Source organism: Oncorhynchus nerka, linkage group LG9a, assembly GCF_034236695.1.
Source record: "Oncorhynchus nerka isolate Pitt River linkage group LG9a, Oner_Uvic_2.0, whole genome shotgun sequence".
Lineage (NCBI taxonomy): Eukaryota > Metazoa > Chordata > Actinopteri > Salmoniformes > Salmonidae > Oncorhynchus > Oncorhynchus nerka.
The window spans coordinates 11,984,151-12,007,624 of record NC_088404.1 but is presented as its reverse complement, the minus strand read 5'-3'; the positions used below and the strand labels follow the sequence as shown (position 1 = coordinate 12,007,624).

Genomic DNA, 23,474 nt, shown 5'->3' with positions numbered 1-23,474 from the left:
CCGGCTGTCGCCATGGCAACCCCTAGCTGCTGGTGTTCTGGGCCGGGCTCAGCTGGCAGGCAGGACACACACACACAGAGTACTGCACCGCCCCCACTATGCTCCACAAAGGCTGGGATTACTCCTGTCTGTCTGTGCCGCAGAAGACGCCATAAAAGCCAATGAGCTGAAGGCAGAGCAGAACATGCAGAGCTCAAACTGTCACTGCACCCTGTGGCTAGATGGTAGCCATGTTGAGTGTCTGTCATTGTAGCATGTGATGTTGCCATGCCATTTTTTTTTTTTTTACACAGATCTATTAATTTACGTCATCCCTATCCGTTATCACATCCACCCTCTCACCACATCCATGTCGCCCCCATCCTCAGCTTCTCTTAATTGTGATATAATACGTCTGTTACTGTTACGTTACTGTGCTCATGTGATTGTTGTGACTGTCGTCGTCGTTGTTGTTTCTTCCATGTACTAACCAGTGAGAACGGTCCCTTCTGTCGGTGTGCTTGGAGTACCGTTCATTCTGCTATGGTGTTACTGTAATATGTAATGTTTCATAACGACCTGTCCAAATACCTTTTTTTTTTTTTTTTTTTGTGTGTGTGTGTCTGGTTTTGTTTCTTCTTTGTCCCTCCCTCCCCCTCTTGTTCCCTCTCCCTTCCCCCCCTACAGGCTGTGCGTTTATCACATTTTCTACCAGGGCTCAGGCTGCGAATGCAATCAAATCCCTGCATCATTCTCAGACAATGGAGGTACTGTACCCCTCAGCACATATTTACCTTTTTTTAAAATCTGTTTTAGAGGAAGCCTAATGAATCCATAATGTCCCACAAAATATGATTGATAATGTGACTGGTCATGTTACAAAGCACCATTCAATCTCTTAGATCAGTATTTACCAAGGTTTTACATGGTAGAACATTAGCCTCCCCTCTATCGAATAGGGCGTTTAACTGAAATATAGGCTACCTTATTAGAGTATTTGTCCCACTAAATCTGTTCAAAACAGGGGCCGGTATTCCTGTTGAGTCAGTTCAGTGCTTAGGAACTGGAGCAGAAGTATTGTGACGGTCAACATGTCAGCTGCTCCCTAGTGAAGCGTCCAACCGATCCCTAATTAGGAACAACTCATTAAATCTAGCTCATCTCTGAGCCTCAGAGATTAGAACTAGGCTCTGCTAATGGTGGCAGCCTTAGGGTTGCTGTGAAATTCTGGAACCCTTTTTTAAAATTCCCATGTTTTCTAGAAATCACAGTGGAAGGGGTTTCCCTTTTGATTCTGCATATCCTCTGACTGGGATTTTTGGGGACTTTGGGAACGTTTCCAGGAAATTTACAACCCTGGTTGTCCCTTTACTGTCTGTTACCCCCTGGTGCTATTGGAGCTGCTACTAGTGTAGAAAGTCATATTCCCGATCAAGCCTGGTCCCCTCATCTGGCACTCTAACACAGATACCTTCCGCATGTCTACGTCTGGTCTCTCCAGTGATACGTCAATATCTGGCTTGTAATGTCTGTCTGTTACAGAGGAACGCAGTGCTGTCTTATGTATGCCTTTTGTTGTGACACAATGTTTTATCTAGTAATGTCTCGACTTGGAAGTACACATGTGTGTGAGAAGTCGACTCTCCTCCGCCTCAGTCCCTCTCGTTTAGCCCAATAGTCATTTTGAGCCATATCCTTCAGTGTTACAAAGTGTAATTGTCTGTCTGTGAACACGATCCCTTCCTGGGTCTGTGTCTGTCTGTGAACACGATCCCTTCCTGGGTCTGTCTGTGGAATGTTGCCTGGCTTTGTCATGCATGGCAGTGTTCCATCTCTGTTTACTATTTGAATGCAACATTTTGGCAACTTATTTAAATAACTATATTTCAGATTACCACAGGATGTAGTCCATCCCCTAAAATGGATTCCTGACAAATGGCCTTGCAGATTTTACTCTGTTATAGTGATGGTGTTTCTGGATGTGAATTTCACTGGGTGACATCTACCCCCCCACAGGGCTGCACTTCTCCCATGGTGTGTAAGTTTGCGGACACTCAGAGGGACAAGGAGCAGCGGCGCCTGCAGCAGCAGATGGCCCAACAGATGCAGCAGCTCAACAGCGCCTCCACCTGGGGAAATCTGGCAGGGTTGGGAGGCCTCACGCCACAGTACTTAGCCGTAAGTACACCTTATAACTTCTTGTGACTCTCAAACCCGGATCCGGGAGCGTAATCATAGCCTCAAACGAATTAGCATAGCGGACATAAATCTTCCTATTCATGAAAATCACAAATGAAATATATTGAGACACAGCTTAGCCTTTTGTTAATCACACTGTCATCTCAGATTTTCAAAATATGCTTTACAGCCAACGCTAGACAAGCATTTGTATAAGTATTTATCATGGCATAATGCTATGCTAGGCCCTGCTGGCAGCAGGCAACATTTTCACGAAAATAAGAAAAGCAATCAAATTAAATCATTTACCTTTGAAGAACTTCTGATGTTTTCACTCAGGAGACTCCCAGTTAGATAGCAAATGTTCCTTTTTTCCATAAAGATAATTTTTGTAGGCGAAATAGCTCCCGTTTGTTTGTCACGTTTGGCTGAGAAATCGACCGGAAAATGCAGTCACTACAACGCCAAACTTTTTTCCAAATTAGCTCCATAATATCAACAAACATGGCAAACGTTGTTTAGAATCAATCCTCAAGGTGTTTTTAACATATCTATTCGATAATATATCCGTCGGGACAATTGGTTTCTCATAAGAAGCGATTGGAAAAATGGCTACCTCAGTACTATACGCAAGATTTTCTGCGGGAGCCATCATATGACCACTTGCTCAATGTGGTCCCTTATGGCTATTCTTCAACATAAATGCGTAAAAAGATGTCACAATGCTGTAGACACCGTGGGGAATACGTAGAAAGCGTAAGCTCATTCGTAGCCCATTCACAGCCATATAAGGAGTCATTGGCATGAAGCGGTTTTTAAAAAATGCGGCACTTCCTGATTGGATTTTTATCTGGGTTTCGCCTGTAACATCAGTTCTGTTGCACTCAGACAATATCTTTGCAGTTTTGGAAACGTCAGACTATTTTCTATCCAAAGCTGTCCATTATATGCATAGTCTTGTCGTGACAAAATATCCTGTTTAAAACTGGAACGTTTTTTTTATCCCAAAATTTAAATATTGCCCCCTAGTCGTAAAAGGTTAATACCAGGTTTGGGGTCAATTCAGAAAGTAAACCAAATTCCAATTCCATTTTTTCCTCATTGAAAAAAGCATTGAGGAAAATTGGAATTTCAGTGTACTTCCTGAATTGAAATGGAATTGATCCCGATCCCAACGCTGCTTAATACTCCGTAGTACACTATATTAACAGCCAGTGGAAGTGCAGGGCACCAAATTCAAAACAAAAATCTCATAATTAAAATTCCTCAAGCATACAAGTATTTCACACCATTTTAAAGATACAATTCTCGTTAATCCATCCACAGTGTCTAATTTCAAAAAGGATTTACAGCGAAAGCACCACAAATGATTGTTAGGTCACCACCAAGCTACAGAAAAACACAGCCATTTTTTCCAGCCAAAGAGAGGAGTCACAAAAAGCAGAAATAGATAAAATTAATCACTAACCTTTGATCTTCATCTGATGACACTCATAGGACTTCATGTTACAAAATACATGTAGTTTTTGTTTAAGTTCATATTTGTATTTTTTTTAAATCTGAGTTTACATTGGCGCGTTATGTTCAGTAGTTCTAAAACATGCGGTGATATTGCAGAGAGCCACATCAATTTACAGAAATACTCATCATAAACATTGATAAAGCTACGACTATTATACATGGAACTTTAGATAAACTGCTCCTTAATGCAACCGCTGTGTCAGATAATAAAAATAAAAAAACTTTACGGAGAAAGCAAACCATGCAATAATCTGAGTACAGCATTCGGACAACAAAGCAGCCAAAAAGATACCGCCATATTGGGTAGTCAACATTACTCAGAAATAGCATTTTAAATATTCACTTACCTTTGATCTTCATCAGAATGCACTCCCAGGAATTCCAGTTCCACCATAAATGTTTTGATTTGTTCGATAATGTCCATCCGTTATGTCCAAATATCTTCTTTTGTTAGGGCGTTTGGTAAACAAATCCAAAAGCGCGTTCAGGTCACGCCGAACGTCGGACGAAAAGTTCAAAAAGTTCCCGTAGAAACATGCCAACCTAAGTATGGAATCAATCTTTAGGATGTTTTTAACATAAAACTTCATTAATGTTCCACCCGGACAATTCCTTTGTCTGTACAAATGAAGTGGAACGTAGCTACCTTTCACGTGAGCGTGCCAGACCGAGGCTGTGGCACTCTGCCAGACCACTCAAACAAAGAGCCCTTATGAGCCCCTCCTTTAGAGTCGAATCCTCAAAACAGGTTCTAAATACTGTTGACATCTAGTGGAATCCTTGGGAAGTGACATAACTGATATCACCCTGTATCTTCAATGGGGGCTGAGTTGAAAAACTACAAGCCTCAGATTTCCCACTTCCTGGTTGGATTTTTCTCAGGTTTTTGCCTGCCATATATGAGTTCTGTTATACACACATCATTCAAACAGTTTTTAGAAAATTCAGTTTTCTATCCAATACTAATAATAATATGCATATATTAGCATCTGGGACAGAGTCGGAGGCAGTTCACTCTGGGCACACTATTCATCCAAAAGTGAAAATGCTGCCCCCTATCCCAAAAAGGTTAACCTGGGAGGCCACATTACCTGACAGTAAATGTAAACCATCAACATACTTTTTAATAAATATACACACATTTTTATCATTGTTGGCATGGCATTGATGTAATGGACTCCTTCTCATTTTGTTTTTCCTCGGGTTCTTGTCATCTCTCCTAGCCTTATTTCTTAAACCGTATTTGAGGAGAAGATCCGAGGGCCCTCTCGGACCTTCTCCTCCAGTGAGGTTTGAGGACGCGAGGAATCACAAAGCCTGAACTAATTGAGAAAGTGCACAAGTCTCTCCTTTGCTCTATTGTTCTAAAACTTTCTTTCGCTTTGTTTTACAGTTGCTCCAACAGGCGACGGCTACCAGTAACCAGAGTACTTTTGGCAACCAGAGTACTTTTGGCAACCAGAGTACTTTTGGTAACCAGAGTTTTGGTAACCAGAGTAGTTTTGGTGGCATGCAGAGACTAGGAGGTGAGTCACTCACTGTCCGTGTTCATGTCCCCCCATAACTTCAACCCACTTGAAGAAACAGACAACTGTTTATGTAAATAACCTTCTGACTCAGCACTTCACTCCGACATAGTTTCACAACCACTGACATCACATTATCCTTGAATGAGATCATCGTTGGGAAGATTAATCAGAGTAGCTATTGTAGGAGACATAAGTCTGCTGGGGGACAAACTTAAAGGGTTGAATATCAATCACCTTTGGAGTGCCTCAAGGCAGTGTGCTAGGGTCACTTGTTTTCCTGTTATATGTCAATAATATGAAGTCTGCTTGTTGCCATCTCCTTCTGTAAGCTGATGATTCCGCTCTTCTGGTCTCCCATAAGGACAGCTGATGCAGCATTTCCCCCTCTCGGTTGTCATTGCAAATAGGAATCTGTTCTTAGTTATATTTATCGGGGTATAGCCCTTATCTCTCCTCCCATGTTCCAGCCATGTTAGCTGATCATGACAATATTACTTTTTATAATGTCGATGTTAATAATACACTTCCCCGCTCTGTCTCCTCTTCCAGGTGTGAACCAGCTGCAGCTGCAGAACCTGGCCACATTAGCAGCTGCCGCCTCTGCAGCCCAAAACTCAGGCGGCTCCACCAACACCCTGTCAGCCAACGGCGCTTTAGGTAATCTCTATAACTCAGGTAAATATGGTACACCACTTTTCCTTTTTACGTCCAGGTTCAAACCCTTTCTCTCATGACTTTTGTTTTCAAAAGTCGCCAGACCCCAAAAAGATTACAGCTACAAGTCCCTTCGTCTTGCCTGGGTTCTATCCTCCAGCGGATGGTCGGGGGGGCCGTAACTAGTTATAAATCATTTGTACACGTCGATCCCAAACGGATATAGTATTTGACAAAAACAGAATAATTTCCAACCTTCATTACATTGGGATACGATCAGATATGCCTCTCTAGTTATGCGGGAGTACTTCAACTGATTTCCTCAAATAAAATCACTTTAAGGTTATTTCCTGGTGATTATTAGTCTTCTGTCCAACAACGAAAATTATCATAAAATAAAAATTGGCCGCCCAAATAAAATCACCAGGCTTGCCTATTGAGGAGCCCTGCTATACGCAGTAGTTTATTTGCTTTTTGTTATCTTTAATTTATTTACGACTATGTGAGTTAATCAGTTGAGTTGATAGATTTAGTTTTTTGTAGTGAGTGAGTCTCGTTTTACCTACTGGTGATCTCTCCCCAGCAGCAGGCCAGACTGCAGGTTCCAGCGCGGGTGCAGCCATGAACACCCTGGCCTCTCTGGGCCTGACCCAGGGCCTTGGCGGCGGTCTGACGGGTGCCTCCATGGGCCTCAACAACCTCAACGCCCTCACTGGGGGAGTCAGCGGTGAGTATGCCCTCAGTGAGTACTGTACCAAAAAAGACGTTACTACCTTTTCTTCAACCCTTTTGTTTTCTATCTTTCAAATCATACCTTCATTCTGTTGATGTTCTTCAGGTATCTGGTTGGTTTCATGGACACAGATTGCCTGGTCCTGGCTTTGGAGAATCTCCATAAATTGTCCAGGACTAGGCTAGTGTCTGGGAACCTAGCCACTATAGTCCTCATTGAATCTGAAATGTATGACTACATGTATGGTAGGCCCCGGACCATACCGGTATTGCACAATTATTTTTCCCCATGGAAAACATGAAGCAGACAGCTCTTTGGTCACTTACTGTTCTATTAGCTGGGAAAATAAATGCATGTGACTGGATGACAACATAATGATGTTTGTTTCCAACATTAGGGCTTTTTATCTAAAGAAGTCAAATCTGCTTCTTATTTTGTTTCCTTGCCACGATAGTAAAGGTTATCACGATACTGGTATCGTTCCGGCCCTACTGTACGGTAGAGAGGACTGTAGGTGTCGAAGCCTCTCTGGCTGTTAGATTACATCCACGCAAGTGAATACATATTTTTTTGAATTGTCAAATAAATTCTATGTTTCCGTCTACTGTGTTAGGTATGGCTGCTATGAACGGGGGCCTGGGGGCCTCGATGGCTAATGGCTCTGGAGCGAGCTCCATGGATGCCCTGACCCAGGCTTACTCAGGGATGCAGCAGTACACTGCTTCCGCCCTGCCTTCCCTCTACAGCCAGTCCCTGCTGCAGGGTGCAGCCGGCGGGAGCCAGAAGGAGGGTGGGTCTCAGGCCACACACCATTTACCAATATTGTTTTGATCCTTTGTGTCAACTAGTCTCTTGTCAGCCCATATGGTTGATTGAGGTTATTGGATATGATTTTAAAAAATGTAAAAAACATTTTACATTGTGGTCATTTAGCAGACATTGTTATCCAGAGCAACTTATAAGTAGTGAGTACTTACATTTTCATACTGTCTTTTGGTCTTTTGTTCCGGTAGTATTGTCTTTCTTTCAAATACTTTGAGTAGTTGCTTGAGACTGCCACAATATTGTAAGTTAACCCCTAAACTTTAATCTTGGGTCAGTTTTGCCCCCAATAATGGTTACGGTTAGGATTGGGGGACGGGAAGCTGATCCTAGATCTGTACAGAGGGGAGATTTTACCAGGGAACCCTTGATTGGCAGATGGGCAGGCTTTTCACTTTTGGGACTATTCCATTGTCCCAAGCGAGCTCAATCAAGCACAGATTGAGTATTGGAAAGATTTTAAATACTGTTTTGAACCCAGGTCGGTCTGATGGCCACGTTGGTGTTTCTTGATCTGTAAAAATGTTTCTTCCGTTGACCTTAGTCTACCTTTCTCACATCTCTCTCTTTCCATCTCTTCCCACAGGTCCTGAGGGGGCTAACCTGTTCATCTATCACCTGCCCCAGGAGTTTGGAGACCAGGATGTCCTTCAGATGTTCATGCCTTTCGGAAACGTTGTCTCTGCCAAAGTCTTCATTGACAAACAGACCAATCTGAGCAAGTGCTTCGGTATGTATGATCGTCTTCTACCCCCTAAACATGAGCAAGGAGATGGCCATCGTAAAATAATGTGTTGCTCCAATTCTAAAATGCATAGATCAATGTTTTATGACTTACCACAAACTTCTCTCTCGCCAACTTTCTTTTTGCATTGTTGGTTATATATGAAATATAACTTTTTTTAATGGCTGTTTACTAGTATTCTCCATTCCTCAGGGTTCGTCAGCTACGTCAATCTAGTATTTATCTTTCCCTCATCCCTTCCTCAGGGTTCGTCAGCTACGTCAATCTAGTATTTATCTTTCCCTCATCCCTTCCTCAGGGTTCGTCAGCTACGACAATCTAGTATTTATCTTTCCCTCATCCCTTCCTCAGGGTTCGTCAGCTACGACAATCCAGTGTCTGCGCAGGCCGCCATCCAGGCCATGAACGGCTTCCAGATCGGCATGAAGAGGCTCAAGGTGCAGCTGAAGCGCTCCAAGAATGACAGCAAACCCTACTGATCGTACCCAGGGCAGGGGCCTTCCCCCTGGCTCTGTGTTAGCACTGCTAGGGTAAGTCTAAGTCTGCCCAACCAGCTAGCCAACCCACAACTAGAGCCGAGGCCATCCGATCAACACAGCAGAGACTTATTTCACTGGGGTGTGGCTGAATGGTGCTGTTGGTGTCACACCAACTCTCACCGCTTGCGTCGTCGATTTATTATTCTCTTAACAGTTACGATCTTATCTCTTTACGCGTTTAGTACACCATCCATTCCTTACAGTTTCATGTCATTTTTAAAAGTCGTATAAAGTTATTTTGTTTTTAAATTTATGATTTATTTATAGCTATCAATGGAGCCAATGTTCAAGGGGGTCCTCTGTGTCGACTGCTATAAGAGGGAGCATCAGATTTAATTATTTCCATACCATTTCATTACCTCTACAAAGTTTTTTTTTTTTTTAAATACAGGTCGACTAAGGATCAGACACGCTTGTTACTGTCAAAGCTCTTGGTCTTCATTCTGTCGCATTGATCTGTATGTGAAGCTCCCTTTTATGTTCTCTCTCTGCTTCCACCTTTTCTCTCCCTCTTTCTCAATCTAATCCATCAAGTCCGTCAAGCTGCTGGGGCTACCTCTGCTCTCCTCTCTCTCAAATTCTTCCAATCATTCCATCCATCTGTCCAAGTCTTCCCTAAAGGGACTGACTGGTTGGAGATGGATCCGTGTATGTCTTAGTCTACCATACATCTAGTGATGTCATTTCCTGTGTCAAACCTGTGTATTGTTCTGTGTGTGGGGAAAGCTTGTTCCTGATTTGCAGTTATGTTATGTGTGGTGACTGGCAGTTGGTTGATTGTGCCTCATGGTTGAAAGGTTATTGTGCTGTGGCTCTGTCTAACTTCTCTTTCTCTCCTCTCTTTCTCTCTCCTCTCTACATCTCTCTCTCCGTGTTTTTTCTTCCCTTTTTTTAGAACAAATCTTCATGCCTGTTTGCTCATCGTTAGCCTAGCATGTCCTCATGGTGTTGAAAACCGACTCCAAACTCCTCTTCCTCCCGGCTACTCCTCCTCATCCTCCCACCATTGTCTCAAAAGCTCGCCTGACCAATAGGCTACCTGGGCACACACCCCGCTGACCTTTGACCTATGACATTTGACCTTAGCTCAACATGATTGGGTGTATCCAAAATGGCACCCTGCTCCCTATATGGTGCACTGTTTCTACCCAGAGCCTTTTTGACCAGTGCAAGTTACTGCACTATATATAGGGAAGAGGCTGCCATTTTGGAAACATAGCTGTTTTTTTGCATGCAACTTCGTTTTTCTTTGTTCCTATATAAAATGTGAGGGGAGGTCGGTCAAGCAAAATCAATGTGAAATCTTACCTGAGCTCATTTCATTTAAAAAATACTTTGTTTTTGTACATTTTCTGCAAATGCGCAAAAAAAAAAAAAAAAAAAACTTGTTTTAAAAGCCTGTGGGATTGTTATTTTTGTTGTTTTGTAATTTGCTTGTTTCTGTTGCTTGTTTCTTTTTTTTTTACCTCTTCTCTCTCAGTATAAAGTTCACTTGAAAGTTTGAATACAGGGACTAGCACAGCGATGTGCTACTTTGTGCCATTAGCAATATGTCTGCTTCTGAAACAGCAAAATAATGCTGTGTCCAAAATGGCACCCCCGTCTCCTATGTACGTTCACTACTTTTTACCCGGGCCTTGAGCTCTAGTCAAAATTAGTGCACTATGTAGGGAACCGGGTACCATTTTAGACCGCACCCTAAGACCACTCGACTCGCAACACTTATAAAAACTAGTCTGAATATCAACCAGAATTGCCCCTCAGTGCTCTGTTAGGTTTTTCACATTTTCAATTGTCACCAAGGCTGTTTAAAAAATATATAAAAAAAGACTCTTGGCTTTCATTTAATGATTGTGTATTTGCCTATTTTTGTTTTATAATTTTTTTCAAAAATATTTGACGGCACAACGGAGGTAGATTTGCTCTTGACTACTAGGGGAAATTACTACCTACTACGAGTCTGAACTTTTTTTAGAAATGATTCACAAATAGACAATCTGTGGTTTAAATGCACACTTAGATTACCTATATTTTATACCATTGAATCTATAGAAGTTTAAAGCTAAGTAAAACAGAAACCCAGGTTAACTTTGGGGTTCTTTTTGTAGATTATGTTGTAATGTCATCTAGGGTCTAAGTGTATATGTTTTTAAATGGGTTGGGGGGGGGGTCAACAACACAGCCTTTCAAAAGAAATAACTCGTTACTAGCGGTGATGTAATTGATACTTACACGTGTTGTCAGAATTCCTTTCTGGGTTATTTGCTATTTTTAACCTCTGCAACTTTTTTTCAGTTAAGTAGATTGTCATTGTCTCATCTTGGGGAATATATATGACTAAATTTTTTTTTTTTTTCCTACATTAACAGAAAATAGTTTAAATTTAGTGTTAAATTCTTATGGTCTTGAGATTTTTTTTGTTTGAATTTCTTGTTGATGATGTTTTTGCTTATGGATGCCTCATATTGCAAGATAATGTCTGTTACCACAGAAGACAGACGGGGTGTTTTTGTTTAAAGTGCCCATGTGTCAAACTCACAGTTTTTATTATTATTATTTTTTTTTGAACTTTCTTACAATATGCTTTCATGTGAGTGCCCAATTTCTCAACACACACTTTGTTCTGTGACAGTAAGAACACTGGGAGCCCCTGAACGTGAAATCACACAGGGGAATTTTTATTAGATCTCACACACACACACACACACAACATATTTGTTGGTGATAAGAAATCCAACATTTAAAAAATAGAAAATTCCTTTCATTTTAACCGGTCACACAGAATCTGTGTTAATACTGTTGAACCTACCCCCCCCCCCCCCCCCACACCAAAAGTGTTGGTTTACACAAGCATTCCATGTTTCGGCATAAAGTTTACTACTCAGAACAGAAGTGTCTTTATTGGGTTGATAATGGACCAGCCTACTTTCTGTTAGTTGTACTGCAGAGATGATGGGACAGCGCAAATCATTTACATCCAGCCCCCCCGCAATGTTGTTCTCCGCCCCAAAGAAAAGTTCCCCCAAAAATATGCGTACCTGGTCCCATATTCACAAAGCGTCTAGGATCAGGTTCCACCTGTTCATGTTATCTTATTCATTATATGATACAAACTCTAAAGCTGATCCTAAATCGGCACACCTACTCTACGGCGCTTTATGAATACGATCCAGAAGGCGCTGAACAAGGGTCGTCAACTCAGGGTCCTTCGTGTTTGAGATTCAGCTCTGTGTGGAAGATGCCAAGCACTGCCTACGGTGTCCTTTTCTCAACAGACTTGGGATTAACAAGCCACAAAAGTTTTGGTTAGTTTTTTAATTATTTTTTTTTTACTTGCAAATCACCCAAGATGGCACCAGTTTGTTGTTGTTTTTTTAGCTTGAAAGTTCTAGCAGCACTTGAGAAGTTTTGAAGTGTTTGTTGTTGAATGGTAGCGATTTGGTTTTGTCTGTTTATAAGCAGAAATATTGGAGGCAATGTAAACTTCTTTTGTTTTCTTTGCAAATCTGTTTTTGTTTTTTTGAAGCATGGGTTGGTGGCACTTCCCAGAACTACCAAGGTACCACTAATAAACATTATTTTATGTTGAATAAGATGGGATGTGCTTTTTGCAGTGAGTTTTTCTATCCCAATATACAACACTCAGTGCCATATATCTAGAAACTGCCTACACAGATGCTATTAGGCCATGGTTTAGGGACTAGAGATTACTGCAGTTAGGAACGCTCAGTTTGCTTTTCTTATAATATACATACCAGTGTGTCATTAAGGCTAAATCACCTGCTGATGTGTTTCCCACTTTGATGTTATTGCTTGAACTGGTACGTGATTGTACTGAATTTTAACACATTGGCAAGTAATTTTGTGAATATTATCATACATTGAACAACCCAAACCTTTTTCTTTTTTTAAGACAAATCATCCTGTTAATGAGTGGACAAAGTTGAGTGCTTTGCGGTACAGTCACAGACAATGTATTGCTATAATATGAATGCCTAGTTGTCGGGTCAAATGGTAAAGTTACTGTATATTGATTTTGATTAATTGATTATAGAATAGTAATCCTTTTCACGTTAACCAAAACCTGGGTAGTGTCGCATTGTTAACATGGACTATATAACCGTTTGTTAAACAATTTGGTATGTAGGCTACAACAAACTGTTAACAAATGTTAGTAAATATTTTAATTGATTATAATGGGTAGTTATACAACTGTATTGTAAAGTGTTACCGTAAATGTTGAAGTATAAGCACAATATAAATCACACATGGGTCAGGGTATAGGAACTAGAAACTCTCACTTCGGGGGCTTCCGTCACAACCATTTTTTTTTAGTACTAATTCCAAATGTCACCCTATTTCCTGCGTAGTGCACTACTTTTGACCAGGGCCCATTAATCTGGTCAAAAGTAGTGCACTATGTAGGGAATAGGGTGCCCCTTGGGACTTTTCTCAGTATCTCTATCACTGGTCACCATTTTTTTCTATTCTCATACTCTGAAGTGCTGTTTGACAAAGTGTGGTAGCTTTGCATCGCTTAGATATTGTCATGGTCAAAAAATCTCTTTTTTTTTTCTGTACCGTTTTTTTCTCTTATCTGATGATTTAATAATTGATAGGACTTCATGTTCTTCTCCACATAAATTATTTGATAGATGTTTGTTGTCTTGAGAAAAGCCAAAGTCGCGGTCCATCTTCATGTTGATCTGTAAAACATTTACAGTAGTGATTTTGTTTTTAATTAAACTTTTGAAATTTGGGTGGGATTTGAAGAAAAAAAAATTGAAAAAAATGACAAACTGGCTCTTTCCAATTTCTACAATACTGGTTGTGCATATGTATTTTGTACCAGTGAAGCTTTTTTTATATTGGAAATAATTAAAGAAAAAAATATATATTGGAAAAAAAAATGTCTGTCCTCTCTAAGGCCCTCGCCTTGAATGTGCTAGTCTTGAGTTTGGCTTCTTGGTGGTTGTCAGTGAAAACATTTCTGATTAATACGTTTTTTTTCTTAAATAAATAACCTTAATTTTGAATTAATTACCTTGCTTTCTACATGTTCCTCACTTCGTTATTGTTTCTATATTGGGGGGTGGGGGGGGTGGGGATCCTCTAAAATCGTGGTCAGTTTCATGTTAGTGCTGTGCTCTGTCCACATGGTTATTATAAATGACCATCTGGGCTTATTATAGACAACTTGTATGGATAGATAAATGTCTTAGTTTAATATTTGTTTAGTTTCTGGGCTTTTTCCTTTTACCTGTTGGTAGATATTTCAATTACCCATAGAAGCAGTGGTGTGTAGTTGGAAATCAGTCAATGTTTTATTTGGTAAATGTTTGTTCATGTGTGGTGTGTTTCTTTGCCTCTGTCTCCAAAATTAAACCATTTTTCCCTAATATTCAATGTGTCTGTGTGTTGTGTAGTCCCAGTGCCTGTCCAGTGACGTGACAACATTTACAAACTCCCCAGTGTCTGTCTTCCTAACTTGTTTCTTTCCATTGTCCTTCTCTTTGCTTATTTATTTTGTTTCTAAGCATTTGCTGATTTATTTTTTATTATCATTGGAGTTTACTGCTATATTATTACTAATATACAGTAGTCTATGGACATAACATATTTGTGGGGCTGTGAGTGATTGTGTTTTTGTTTAAAAAGAAGCCCTGCAGGTGAAGTACTCCCATCGTCTGAGGATGCCACCAAATATCTTGGTATTCAAGACGTTTACAAACTACTGAACTGCAAGAACCTCTGTTTTAAGTACTACTGAATAAAGGGCAATGAACAACTGATGTACCGTTTGCCCACACACTATTGGACAAGGCTATTATGTTTACGACTATGCTCAGAAAGACCCAGAGGCAGGCATGTGTTTTGTACCCATGGTGACCACATGACTATTTTAAAACAAGTTATTGTAGATCATGATGACTGCACTGAAGTGGCCATTTCACAGGGCAAAAAAAAAAAAATGGGACCAAATGGGGTTAATGTCTAAAAGTACACATTTCTAAACTTTTATTACATTCTAATTGTATTCGGTTACTAATAGGTTATATAGTATCATGAACGTAAATTAGCTGCTTTGTGGTGGAACTAGCTACTAAGTAAACATTAAGAAGCTAAATAACAGTTATATAATATAACAATGAATGGTAAAACGCTGGTTTTGCTAAATGCAATGTGTAGATGGCACTAGGCTACATGCTATGTTGTTGGAATAGTTATTTCACAAACTGTAGGCTAATACACAGTCAATCTATACCTACTCAATTTCCTGTGAGCTGCAGTAGGCCTACTGTAAGTGTTTAGATATGGTGATTGCTGTCATGGTGCAGCTCTAATGGCTACATCAAATAAAAAACTTATTTCCATAATGTAGGCTAGGTAATTCATTAATTCCCTTTGGTCAGGACAATGAACTCCACAACACTGTCAGTGAGAGAGTGTGTTCTGACATAGTAGTCTAACATCTTTAATTAAAAATATTTCTTATATTTGCTACCTTCTGTAGTCTTTTTGCCTTTCATGAAAGTCCATTTGGATTTGTTTCTGAACTTTATGCTTTCTTTGCACTTGTTTATGCCAAGTTTCTCAAATGAGATTCCCTTCAGCTTAACTGAAGACCTGGAAAAAGAGATGAATAAAGATAGTCAATATTACATCAGCATTATAAACCAGACACGATCAAGCTTATTACACTATAAACCAGACACGATCAAGCTTATTACACTATAAACCAGACACGATCAAGCTTATTATACTATAAACCAGACACGATCAAGCTTATTACACTATAAACCAGACACGATCAAGCTTATTACACTGTTTGATTTACCTTCTTCTCGGCTCCTGAAAAACGCCTTCGTTGCTCTGGTTCCAAAATGAGAATGTCCATCGGCCTGTCCGCTTGCTGTGGAACTGCTTGAAAAGATTGTCCCTGGTCCCCGGTCTTCAACTCTGAAACGCCACAGATGTATCCACAAGCTGTGGAATTTTTCTTATAGTCCCCCCCCCCCCCCAGGTGATCGACGTCTTTGGAAGGTTTGAACCTAACAAGAACAATAATATAACCATGTCATCCCCCCCCCCCCCCCAGATACCATATATTGATCTGTAAGGTTGTGCCTCAAAATTCTTATGGCTGTTCTGTACAATAGATTCACTCTAGTCAATGGCCAATAAGAGTCCTCTAGTTTACATTTTGTTATTTGATGTGTAACCCTTTACACATTTTAAATGCATTTATTTAGTTTAAAATCATACAGCAAGGTGTGCAGTGTATTTGCAGAGGATAACACTGAAACATTAAAACACTTGTTTCCAAAGATGTCCTCAATGATAATCGTGTCTATTCATTGGGGCTTCCAAGGGCAAAAAATGGTCAGACATTTTTAGGTACAATTCTACTAACAGCATACATAGTTCATGATTCAATCTGTATGTGCAAAAAAGTATGGAAACGTATGCTTTAAAATGGTTGTACCTGGGGTGTGGACTGTGGAGGAAGAGGTTGGGACAGCGTATGGGGTCGCTGGGTGCCGGAGCTATGTCGCTGTTGTCGTTAGATTAGAAAACTGTATTATGCTCCAATTAAGAAATGATTTGTGCAGCATAGACAACAATCAACATACATACAAAAACAGAAGTTGAATCACAAAACTTTTTTAAAAACAGACCTGCAACATGATTTAAAAGAAGTGCATTACACCTCAAACGTTTGCTTTTCTTCAGTCTGGGGAAAGGTGTTCTGATGTCTGGCTGCTGTAGCAGGGCCAGGAATTTACTGCAGGTCTCACCATCCTTACTGGTGTGTGTATCCAGCAAACGGATGATAGAATCTTCCGGGGCTGATTTACTGAAGATTTGCAGCTTCCTGTATTCGTGTAAAGTCACCAGTTTCTGCTCGTCTACATGCTGAAGGATGTGACATGGGTCCGCTGACAGGACATCCGTCAGAAACGTCTTAATCTCTCTCAATTTATCCCATGCTGGACCTGAGACAGAGAGATGGACACCTTGTGGGTGTTTTAGAACCGACGGAATGGGACGCAACTGAATTGAAGAATTGAACTGAATAAAATCAATATATATGATTGGAGTTTAATAAATTATAGCCTACAATAATTAGTCTAGGTAGTTAGGGCTACTTTTTAATTGGGAAAAAAACGTTGCTTTACCCCAGTTCCTCGGGTTTATATTATTGATTATGATTTTTCAGAAGAATTGCGTTGGCGGCCAGTTAGACTACGAGCTCGCGGTGTCACAAAACTCATACAAGTAGGCCTAAATTATGTTTTCCCTTTTACTCAAAGATTAGGCTACCATATGCCGATAAATATGTTATGCTATGCCTATTAGATTAGATATTGACATACTTGACAAAGATTAGAAGCTTTTACCTCGAAGAAAACCTATATTAGGGGACTGCAGAAAGATATTATGTATGTAGGCTACCCTATGTATATGTGATCAGAATTTTCTTTCGCTTTAATTATATTTTAAATATGGAAATACCTTATAGACTAGACCTACTCGTCATAGCTCTGCATTTGACCAATCATCGCCTACAGGGAAGTTAAGAGAGATTCAAAATGGTAATAACCATAGCTCAACTCAGACAGCTACAGACTGTAGGTTAAACGAGACACAAATACACTGTCACCATCTATTGTTGACAAGTGTAACTACAGTTAATATACAGTATAAATTGATGTATGAATCATAAGGATATAGTAATGAATAAAAACTGTTTCTTACCCAGTTCCCTCATCTCTCATCACCTACAAAACCACAACTCATATATCATGTGTTTTTCATTCAAATAAAAAGTAGAAAATATCTACTTGAGTTATCAAGAACAACCTCAACCTCTCCCTCAACGTTTAGCAAAACAAAGGAGCTGATTGTGGAATTCAGGAGGATCCCAGCTGGACACGCCACCATACTTATCAACCTGGCCGCCGTGGAGACAGTCAATAACTTCAAATTCCTCGGCGTACACATCTCAGAAAAGCTGAAATGGTCTAACCACACGGACACCGTAGTGAAGCCACGACAGCGACTCGTCAACCTCAGGGTGCTGAATAAATTACTGAAGGCTATACGTGCATCCTAACGCGCCATTTGTGCACACTGTCTGTCCTACAGGACACCACCACCAGGTGTCACAGGAAGGCCAAGAAGATCATCAGAAAAGACTGGCCAATAAATGTTTCTTCCCTCAGACCATCAATCAGGCTGCTGAATAGCCTCCACCCCCTTCCCATAATAAACATTCTTTCTCCTGCTGCAGTTCACCATCAACAGTTCACCATCAATTTATAAGGTTATATGGTGAAGTCGATGTCATCAATACACGGTAGACTCCTCCTCACCACTCTAGTGGCCTAAAGCAAAATGGGGAAGGTTTACGAGGCCAAACCCAACAGTGCGTGTTTGATGGAGGCACTTGTTGTTGTAATCATCTGGACCGTCAATCATACGTGATATAAACGTGAAAGTACATTACAATCTGATTCAACAGGCTGGCTACACATGCACCCTAGTTGATTCAACATTAAACTATATAACCTCTGCGCTTCCGCGAAACACGCCGTCGGCTCAACCAATCAGCTTGAAGTATGGTGCCACCTCCTATCTATCACAGCAGTGTGGCTGCTGCTCTGTCGTGTGTGTAACGGTCTAGATTAACTAGCTACGTCGTTTTTTACTTATTTTATTCATTTAAAATCATGTCAGCGATACTATTCCTGAAAAACTTGCACCGCGTCAGCAGAGTACCTCTCAGTGTCGCTCGACCGGTCGTCGGATGTCTGTATCATACACGGAAAGGAGTCTACGGTCACCGACCCAAACAAAGCCAGGGGGACACGACGTTGCACAGTGACCCAGTCTCGTATATCACTGCACTCAATCGAGGTCAGTAGTTTTTCCAGATAATGGACATGTTGGACAACATTACCAGTGGGCAAAACCAGGTTGAAAAGACATCCGTATGACGTCTTATTCTGGTCGCAAACTGTTTTTATCCCCCGACTTTTTACTGACCCGAATTACGTCTTTTTCTGACCACCATATAACCAATTGCGTCATAATTGTGACCTGTATATTATGTGCTATATTATGTAGCCTACTGGTCATAGTTAAGACCTCATCATAACTTGGTAATGACTACCTGACTACAGCGTATTACCTACTGTATAAAGTATTGCAGAGTATAAAGTTTGATATTGAAAATATTGTTAATTACATTTCTATTTATTTCTATAGTAACCCATTCAAGTTTAAATCTGCAACGTATTCTTACATTTAAACTAGATCAAGCAGTGGCAGAAACTAATCTAACATTTTGGACATCTGCATACAGTGGTGTTTCATAATTCAACCACACACATTACATGCATAGAAATACTGGGACACAGACTATATAAAGTTCAAATGTTCTATATTTACTAATGATTAATAAGAGTGGTGTGATGGGGGGTGGATCCTCATCAAGGACCTTTGAGCACAGAAGGAGATCTGGAGCCTAGTGTTCCTGTTGAAGAGTGGTGTGATGGGTCAGATCTGGAGCCTAGTGGTCCTCTTGAAGAGTGGTGTGATGGGTCAGATCTGGAGCCTAGTGGTCCTCTTGAAGAGTGGTGTGATGGGTCAGATCTGGAGTCTAGTGGTCCTCTTGAAGAGTGGTGTGATGGGTCAGATCTGGAGCCTAGTGGTCCTCTTGAAGAGTGGTGTGGTGGGTCAGATCTGGAGCCTAGTGGCCCTCTTGAAGAGTGGTGTGATGGGTCAGATCTGGAGCCTAGTGGTCCTCTTGAAGAGTGGTGTGGTGGGTCAGATCTGGAGCCTAGGGGCCCTCTTGAAGAGTGGTGTGATGGGTCAGATCTGGAGCCTAGTGGTCCTCTTGAAGAGTGGTGTGATGGGTCAGATCTGGAGCCTAGTGGTCCTCTTGAAGAGTGGTGTGATGGGTCAGATCTGGAGCCTAGTGGCCCTCTTGAAGAGTGGTGTGATGGGTCAGATCTGGAGCCTAGTGGTCCTCTTGAAGAGTGGTGCGATGGGTCATATCTGGAGCCTAGTGGTCCTCTTGAAGAGTGGTGTGATGGGTCATATCTGGAGCCTAGTGTTCCTGTTGAAGAGTGGTGTGATGGGTTAGATCTGGAGCCTAGTGTTCCTGTTGAAGAGTGGTGTGATGGGTCATATCTGGAGCCTAGTGTTCCTGTTGAAGAGTGGTGTGATGGGTCATATCTGGAGCCTAGTGTTCCTGTTGAAGAGTGGTGTGATGGGTCATATCTGGAGCCTAGTGTTCCTGTTGAAGAGTGGTGCGATGGGTCATATCTGGAGCCTAGTGTTCCTGTTGAAGAGTGGTGCGATGGGTCATATCTGGAGCCTAGTGTTCCTGTTGAAGAGTGGTGCGATGGGTCATATCTGGAGCCTAGTGTTCCTGTTGAAGAGTGGTGCGATGGGTCATATCTGGAGCCTAGTGTTCCTGTTGAAGAGTGGTGCGATGGGTCATATCTGGAGCCTAGTGTTCCTGTTGAAGAGTGGTGTGATGGGTTAGATCTAAAAAATTAAAATTAGACAGACAAAAAAATTAAAATTAGACAGTAGTTTGATAATGACTATTTTTTAAACTCATCTCTAAATGTTAAAGTTTTGCTTAAACTTCTAATAAATGTTGTAATTGTCAAAACAGATTTTTAGAAACACTCCACTCCATAATCCTGAGGACATTGTCCCGGACAAACACACCACTCCATAATCCTGAGGACATTGTCCCGGACAAACACACCACTCCATAATCCTGAGGACATTGTCCCGGACAAACACACCACTCCATAATCCTGAGGACATTGTCCCGGACAAACACACCACTCCATAATCCTGAGGACATTGTCCCGGACAAACACACTACTCCATAATCCTGAGGACATTGTCCCGGACAAACACACTACTCCATAATCCTGAGGACATTGTCCCGGACAAACACACTACTCCATAATCCTGAGGACATTGTCCCGGACAAACACACCACTCCATAATCCTGAGGACATTGTCCCGGACAAACACACTACTCCATAATCCTGAGGACATTGTCCCGGACAAACACACTACTCCATAATCCTGAGGACATTGTCCCGGACAAACACACTACTCCATAATCCTGAGGACATTGTCCCGGACAAACACACCACTCCATAATCCTGAGGACATTGTCCCGGACAAACACACCACTCCATAATCCTGAGGACATTGTCCCGGACAAACACACCACTCCATAATCCTGAGGACATTGTCCCGGACAAACACACTACTCCATAATCCTGAGGACATTGTCCCGGACAAACACACTACTCCATAATCCTGAGGACATTGTCCCGGACAAACACACCACTCCATAATCCTGAGGACATTGTCCCGGACAAACACACCACTCCATAATCCTGAGGACATTGTCCCGGACAAACACACTACTCCATAATCCTGAGGACATTGTCCCGGACAAACACACCACTCCATAATCCCGAGGACATTGTCCCGGACAAACACACCACTCCATAATCCTGAGGACATTGTCCCGAACAAACACACCACTTCATAATCCTGAGGACATTGTCCCGGACAAACACACCAAAACCTCTTACCTTGGAATATTGACATGTTAAAAGGAACCACCAGCTTTCATATTGCCAGGTCACATTTGTAAATGAGAACTTGTTCTCAACTTGCCTACCTGGTTAAATTAAGGGGAAATAAATAACTAAATATGTTCTCATGTTCTGAGCAAGGAACTTAAACGTTAGCTTTTTTACATGGCACATATTGCACTTTTACTTTCTTCTCCAACACTTTGTTTTTGCATTATTTAAACCAAATTGAACATGTTTCATTATTTATTTGAGGCTAAATAGATTTTTATTGATGTATTATATTAAGTTAAAATAAGTGTTCATCCAGTATTGGTGTAATTGTCATTATTACAAATAAATAAAACAAATCGTCCGATTTAATCTGTATCGGCTTTCTTTGGTCCTCCAATAATCAGTATCGGCATCGACGTTGAAAAATCATAATCGGTCGACCTCTAATTCTTACAAGTTTAGTAAAAAAACAAAACTGAATATCCCATTAACATGAGTATTCAGACTCTTTACTCAGTACTTTGTTGAAGCACCTTTGGCAGCTATTACAGCCTCGAGTCTTCTTGGCTTTGAAGCTACAAGCTTGGCACACCTGTATTTGGAGATTCTCCCATTCTTCTCTGCAGATCCTCTCAAGCTCTGTCAGGTTGGATGGGGAGGGTCTCTGCACAGCTATTTTCAGGTTTCTTCAGAGATGTTTGATCGGTTTCAAATTGGGGCTCTGGCTGGGCCACTCAAGGACATTCAGAGACTTTGCCCGAAGCCACTCCTGCATTTTCTTGGCTGTGTGCTTAGGGTCATTGTCCTGCTGGAAGGTGAACCTTTGACTCCGTCTGAAGTCCTGAGCACCCTGGAGCAGGTTTTCATCAAGGATCTCTCTGTACTTTGCTCCGTTAATCTTTCCCTTGATCCTGACAAGTATCCCAGTCCCTGCCGCTGAAAAACATCCCAACAGCATGATGCTGCCACCACAATGCTTCACCTTAGGGATGGTGCCAGGTTTCCTCCAGACGTGACGCTTGGCATTCAGGCCAAAGAGTTCAATCTTGGTTTCATCAGACCAGAGAATCTTGTTTCTCATGGTCTGAGAGTCCTTTAGGTAACTTTTGCCAAACTCCGAGTGGGCTGTCATGTGCCTTTTACTCAGGAGTGGCTTCTGTCTGGCCACTCTACCATGAAGTCCTGATTGGTGGAGTGCTGCAGAGATGGTTGTCATTCTGGAAGATTCTCCCATCTCCACAGAGGAACTCTAGAGCTCTGTCAGAGTGACCATCGGGTTTTTGGTCACCTCCCTGACCAAGGCCCTTCGCCCCCGTATGCTCAGTTTGGTCGGTGGGCCAGCTCTAGGAAGAGTCTTGGTGGTTTCAAACTTCTTCCATTTAAGAATGATGGAGCCCAGTATGTTCTTGGGGACCTTCAATGCTGCAGAAATTTGTGCCTTGACACAATCCTGTCTCGGAGTGCTACGAACAATTCCTTCGACCTCATGGCTTGGTTTTTGCTCTGACATGCACTGTCAACTGTGGGACCTTATATAGACAGGTGTTTCCCCTAACCCGGACAACGTTGGGCAATACTTATGTAAATTGGTTTATTTCTTTTTAATACATTTCTAAAGATTTCTAAAAACCTGTTTTTGCTTTATCATTATAGGGTATTGTGTGTAGATTGATGAGGGAAAAAACGTATTTAATCAATTTTAGAAGAAGGCTGTAACGTAACAAAATGTGGAAAAGGGGAAGGGGTTGGACTCGGGAAGAGCTCGGCCTGCATGAAGCCCCCTGATGCCTAGTCCCCTGAATCTCAAACAGAATAGGTCCGAGCCTAGCATGTTGACTGGGTACAGTGAGCCACGAGACCCTAACCCGCTTTCTTCCACCAAAAAAACAGATTTCAACCAAGTGTTTGGTTTTCGCCAGGCACAATGGGACCCATGTCGTTCAAAAAGTTACACTTTTGAATCATCTGTCCGTAGAACATTCTTCCAAGAGTCTTGATGATCATCCAGGTGCTTTTTGGCAAACTTGAGTAAACATTTTGGATGACATGGGTCCCATTTATGCCTGGTGAAAACCAAACCCTGCATTCCAGAGTAAGAACCTCATACCAACGGTCAAGGATGGTGGTGGTACTGTG

General features: G+C 41.4%; 2 protein-coding genes across 11 annotated transcripts in view; both read left to right on the top strand.

Moving 5' to 3' along the window:
• LOC115133926 (CUGBP Elav-like family member 2) overlaps positions 1-14,101 on the top strand; it is a 55,563-nt gene extending 41,462 nt beyond the window's left edge. For 3 of the 10 annotated variants that reach the window (XR_003864274.2, XR_003864280.2, XR_003864281.2), the window contains exons 6-14: positions 667-746; positions 1,996-2,157; positions 5,072-5,204; positions 5,757-5,882; positions 6,445-6,603; positions 7,208-7,384; positions 8,003-8,146; positions 8,513-8,691; positions 9,596-14,101. Coding sequence is in view for 2 of the 10 variants with exons in the window: in XM_029667359.2 (XP_029523219.1) it covers positions 667-746; positions 1,996-2,157; positions 5,072-5,204; positions 5,757-5,882; positions 6,445-6,603; positions 7,208-7,384; positions 8,003-8,146; positions 8,513-8,640 (1,109 nt within the window). In the remaining 8 variants the exon portion in view is untranslated. Of the gene's footprint in view, positions 1-666; positions 747-1,995; positions 2,158-5,071; positions 5,205-5,756; positions 5,883-6,444; positions 6,604-7,207; positions 7,385-8,002; positions 8,147-8,353; positions 8,454-8,512 lie in introns of those variants that run through there. The other 7 variants (XR_003864279.2, XR_003864278.2, XR_003864275.2 and 4 more) reach the window with 7 other exon arrangements.
• Positions 14,102-18,339: 4,238 nt separating this feature from the next.
• LOC115133925 (2-oxoadipate dehydrogenase complex component E1-like) overlaps positions 18,340-23,474 on the top strand; it is a 38,121-nt gene continuing 32,986 nt past the window's right edge. The window contains exon 1 of the mRNA XM_029667358.2: positions 18,340-18,621. Within this exon, the coding sequence (XP_029523218.1) occupies positions 18,435-18,621 (187 nt within the window). The 5' untranslated portion in view covers positions 18,340-18,434. The remainder of the gene's footprint in view (positions 18,622-23,474) is intronic.